General features: G+C 41.2%; 1 protein-coding gene across 1 annotated transcript; it reads left to right on the top strand.

Annotated features, from left to right (window-relative positions):
- Positions 1-4009: 4009 nt before the first annotated feature.
- On the top strand, positions 4010-4963 carry LOC145666054 (baculoviral IAP repeat-containing protein 7-B-like). The gene has a single exon (XM_081733153.1). It carries the CDS (start codon positions 4010-4012, stop codon positions 4961-4963), a length of 954 nt encoding a protein of 317 aa, XP_081589279.1.
- Positions 4964-5400: the final 437 nt, after the last annotated feature.

Here is a 5400-nt window from a genome sequence, read left to right as displayed (position 1 = left end):
ACGCTACGTACGGGTTCGCATTTCGCATATTCCTGGTAATGGGAACAAGTGATGCAACCCTCCAACTGCGAGTTGCCTCCCGACCCGTCACATGGAATGAGGTTTTGGAAGAGGAATACATTTCTTTTTAACCGGTACCTTAAGGCAAAGAACCCCTAAATATATAAAACCCACGGTCAGACTATACGTGATTACTCTACCTCATTAATATTAAACATATCCCTGTTGATTTGACACAATAGTTGATGGTCCAATGCAAATAAATAAATAAGGCATTATTATCATACCGTCGTAAGCCGGGTTTCTCGGCGATATGTTATCCTATATAATTGTTTCTGTTTAGTGTTTCTTTCAGAAAAATGTTAATTCGTCATTATCTTTTTGTTATATTGGGAATTGGAAGTTCTTGTCTTCCATTATCCAACCAGGAAAGCGTTCTTCCTGTACTTGCGAATGCAGGAGTGTTTTGGGAACTACTAACTTCTCAGGTACCCTATCATAAGTTAGCTATATTGGCTTATACCATACCCATATACAATCTACCTCAGTTGCATGATGAATTCAAAACTCTTCAGCAAGCGTTCACTTCCGGTTATTGCGATCAGACTAGAGAGGCGTCTGAACATTCATGTACATTGTTGCAATCAATTGTAGAAATCCAAAAGATCACTGACTTACAATTGCAGCAAGAATTTCTTGACCTCACCGCATTTCGAACAGATAAAACAAAACGTGGTTTAGATTTCATTGGTAGCTTTCTCTCTTGGTGTTGTAACACTGTGTCGAAAAGTACCTTCCAAAATTACGTTACCAACCAAAGAAAGATGGGTGAATTGTTGAATCAAATAGTAGATCAAATACATTCAGATCATCATAACATACTATTGACTCGAGACTCTACAAGAAATTTCTCTACCCAAGTGAACAATGCTGTACATTCAATACAGGATAAAGTGAAATCGCTTCAGAAGGCAGTAAATAGGGTAATCGAGCAAGTAGCTCGTAATCATGATACCGCATTGTCAGTGCAAGTTCTCACCCTAAGCAAGCTCCTTGCTACGCTTCAATACGAGCGCCAACATAAGGACGTCCACACTGCTTGCATTGAGGGAAGTATGTCGTTAACAGCAGTTAACCCCAAACAATTAGCGCGTGATTTACAGGTTTTAGCGCTTCGACTTCAGAAACAAGGATATTCATTGGCTATACCACAATCGGAAATATTTCGCTACTATAATTTACGTACAACCACCTGCCATTTTGTAGGAAATAGTGTGACGTTGATTGCCAAAATTCCAATCACTCGTGGGGCTCACCCCATAAAATTATTCCGTTTGATTCCATTACCATTTCACTACCAAAATCAAACGTGCAAGGTAATACATGAACCGGCCCTATTGGCTACTAATTCTGAATATGAAACTATTTTAACCGACTACGATATTATCACGTGTTTGAACAGACCTGATGGACTTTGTAAAATACCGGAAATAACACGTACATCTTTCCAAGCTCCGAATTGTATCTATCATTTGTGGCAAACATCTTCGGTCGCGGAAATCAATCAATTTTGTGCATTTACTTGTTATCCACACGTACAACCCATTATCACTCCCTTGAGTGAAGACACCTATCTTATTACTAACCCTCCCCGTCAAATGACCATGATATGCCCAGACAAGAGTGAAAGTCTTAAACAGGATCCTTTTACTCCTGGGTCTCTCAAAGTTAGTCTGCACTGTAAATGTGCATTGGAAATTAATTCTCAATTACGAATTCCTCCCCGTTTCCCATGCCCCAAGGACTCCATCATGGATCCTGCCGTCAAGCGTTTACTACCCTTAACTTGGTTACCCTTAGAGACTCTTAAATTACCTAAAAATCTCTTAGGTGAATTGGAATTCACCGACCTTAATGCGACATTAAACCAAAACTGGTCAGTAAAGGTAACCTACTATGAGCCGCCATTACAATCTCATAGGCTAACCCCCATCGCACTTCCCCAAACAATTAAAGTATCAGATATCAGTGGCAGACCGTATCTTACGATTTTGTTCGTATGGAACACTGTTCTTACCTTATGCATGATTTATATGACCCTTCGTTTAAAGAGCACTCTGTGGCCTCTTCTGCTTACTTACCCCCAGCCGGTGAAAGCTCAAGGCATTATTCATGAGATAACAGAACCACTACTTTATGCCGTTATTGGAATAACAATTTCGGGAATTATTCTATTTTGTTGTTATAAGACACTGTGTCTTCGAGTTTTTTCTGTTCTTCGAAACCCCCCTCCACCTATCTCCCACCCCTAGAGGAACCCTCCTCGAGTCAAGACCGACGTCCCCCAGCCCCTCCTCGTAATACTAATTTATGACTAGCAACGATCACGTTACTATTGCTCGCTACTGGTGAGGCGCATGCTCTAGAACTTTCGACCCTTGCCCATTCTGGCGTGATTACAGACAGTGCTCCGCACGTTATCCTTTATGATTCATCGTTACCACTAGTACTTGAATTTCTATACGAGTCGTTCGTACCGCCCGATGGACAAAACATTTGGGACAAACTACCTCCAAATAATCTAGAAGTAATCATGCAAGATCATAGTCAGCAAGGCTATGCCTTTGTCTTTGTCACGAAAGTCCACGTTAAGCAAGCTTGGATTACTACTTCACAGCTTCAAACCTTTCTTGGTAACTTAAGACTAGCTCAACATGCATCCGTGATTCCATGGAAAACTTTACGAACTGTCCATAAAATTCAAACGTGGGATCAATTGATTGCATCATGCTTAACGAATTCTGTCACCCCTACCTTACTTCCCCCTGATTTACTACTTAACTTGACGTATGAACTGGAACAACGGCTTAAGTCAACAGCGTATGAGTTAGTCATACCTCCCTCAGATATTTCGATTCTTTACTCATATAAACTTAGTGAATGTATCATTGCGCCTACGCAAGTCATCATGGCTATTAAAATTCCGTTACGACAACGCGGAACTACTTTACAACTCCAACATTTGCGGATTATTCCTTTCCAAAGGGGTAAGGAAGTCTGTCATGTGGATCTGCCTATCCAACATATAGTAACCCGATGGCCGTCCAATAAACTCATGACCGTAGACTGTGATTTTTCAAAGGAAACCATTTGTTTAGCCCGTGAATTTCAACCGCACGAATTCTCCATAATACCCTGTCTCCTATCCCTTTTGCACTCAAATTCTTCGGCCATCCGAGACAATTGTCCTCTGAAATGCAAATATCTCCCATCGGTTGATTTATTTCACCGGTTAATTTCACTACTGTCACGATTCTTGCCCGACGTGGATTGTCGATTCATATTTCATGCCCAGAAACGGACATTCCAAATATGATGTCCCCAGATGATTATGGCAGTTTTTTGATAAATCTTGGTTGTCGATGCTCTGTGCGACTACAAGGGGTTGTACAACAATCTATTTATCCTTGCATTACTCATCACGTGGAAAAAGCACGTGTTGTAAAACTAATTCCTGTGCAATGGCTTCAAGACATACCCAGTGAGACCGTACCTTTCATTTGTCACCCATGTACCCTTCGTTCAGGGTTCCCATCTTCAGAACCTATATTAACAGACTATTCGACAATGTTTCTCATTAATATAGTATTTATGGTAATTACCTTGGTCATCGGACTGTTGTCTGTTATTTTTACTGGCATTACACTGCGTAGACGTGCTCTAGTACGAGCTCGCCGTCGCCCATACTGTCAGCAACAATCGCCGCCACGATACTTAAGTGTTACTGGATAAACCCAAACCTATAAAATAAATAACGCAATTAAACACTGCCCATTGGCATACCTTATATTTATATTATGCTAGGACGATAGTTACAACAAGCTCAAAAAAGAAAAGGGGGCGCCTATCCCCCTATCTCAACATATCACTCTCTCTCTCCAGATCTCTTTCTTTTAGGAACACTATTATATCTTATTTTTTTTTATTGTCTCCTCCTCCTCTAGCCACCATGGAGCCTACACCCACACCATCTGCGCCTGGCCCATCCATGGACGCTCTACGTGATGAAAATGTTCGATTATCAACTTTTACTGACTGGTCGGTATCTTTTATTTCGCCCGCTTCGTTAGCACGCGCTGGATTCTATTTCCTCTGCAAACCAGATAGAGTAGCTTGTATATTTTGTAATTTGCAGATTGGTCTTTTTGAACCAGGGGATGATCCGACTGAATTGCATCGTCAGTGTTCACCTTCTTGCCCGCTTTTACAAAATTTTCCTACAGGTAGAGACGAATGTGGCCCCTATCATTGGACGTATATGCCCAATTCCCGCCCAGAGCGTCTCTCATCCTCACAGGGGCAATCCCCTGCCATCGCAGGTACTTCAGAAATCACAATAACTGGACCCAAATATCCACACTACACTCTCGAAGAACAACGATTGGAGTCCTTTTCCTTGTGGCCCCCTGCGCTAGCTCAAACTCCACAGGCATTAAGTCGAGCTGGTTTCTTTTATGCGAAAAAAGGAGACCAAACTATCTGTTTTTTTTGTGGTCAGGGCCTTCATCGGTGGGAACCCACCGATGACCCCTGGGTGGAACACGCGCGTTATGCGCCCCGCTGCGCTTTTCTCTTACTTCATAAGGGCCAAGATTTCGTCACTCGCGTGTTACAGCCGGCATCCCAAGATCAATCCCAACCTACCCCACAACCAGTAGTATTGCCAGATACTGAGATCCCGGTCGCCGCTAATGAGGTTGTTGAAAATTCCGACCACCCCACAGACAATCACACCCCCTCCCCTCAAAATTCCCTGTGTAAAATTTGTCTACTTGAAGAAGTACAACTGGTATTCCGACCATGCAATCATGCCGCCACCTGTGTTGCTTGTGGACTGGCGGTTACACAATGCATTGCCTGTCGGGCACCAATTACATCAGTGATTCGTATTTACATCCCCTAACGGGTAGTTGACCCGCTTGTGATTGCTTTGTGCTTCATTGCTACATATTATTTTTCCTCAAATTTCTTTTGTATATACTCTTCCCAGCCATTAAGTGCTGTCAATATATTTGCTACCTGAATTTGCTTCCTTTTCATTACCTTATATATGTTGCCTGACATTTGTTCACCTCACCTACCAGGCTCCTCATATATATTGTGTAGTCTTAGTTTTATTATTCAGTATTGTTTCTTTTTATTCATTACACTTTTCAGCCTTTAAGGTTTATTGCGCTGAAGTTCTAGGTTTATTTTATTTTATTTTTTTTTTCTGAGGAGTCTGGGCGGGAAGGATTATATACATATAGATATGCATAACTAAAATATAAAAAAAATAATAAAAAAATAAAATAAAATAAAATAAAAGAAAATAAAATAAAACAAATATTGTACAATGAT

The sequence above is a fragment of the Thermobia domestica genome, chromosome 12 (genome assembly GCF_964235325.1).
Source record: "Thermobia domestica chromosome 12, izTheDome1.hap1.1, whole genome shotgun sequence".
Taxonomy (NCBI): Eukaryota; Metazoa; Arthropoda; class Insecta; order Zygentoma; family Lepismatidae; genus Thermobia; species Thermobia domestica.
Note: the sequence above shows the minus strand (reverse complement) of the source record. Positions and strands in the feature narration are given on the sequence as shown.

What these genes read in the sequence shown, in the direction of transcription:
- LOC145666054 (XM_081733153.1), top strand. Translation starts at nt 4,010, where the DNA reads ATGGAGCCTACACCCACACCATCTGCGCCTGGCCCATCCATGGACGCT.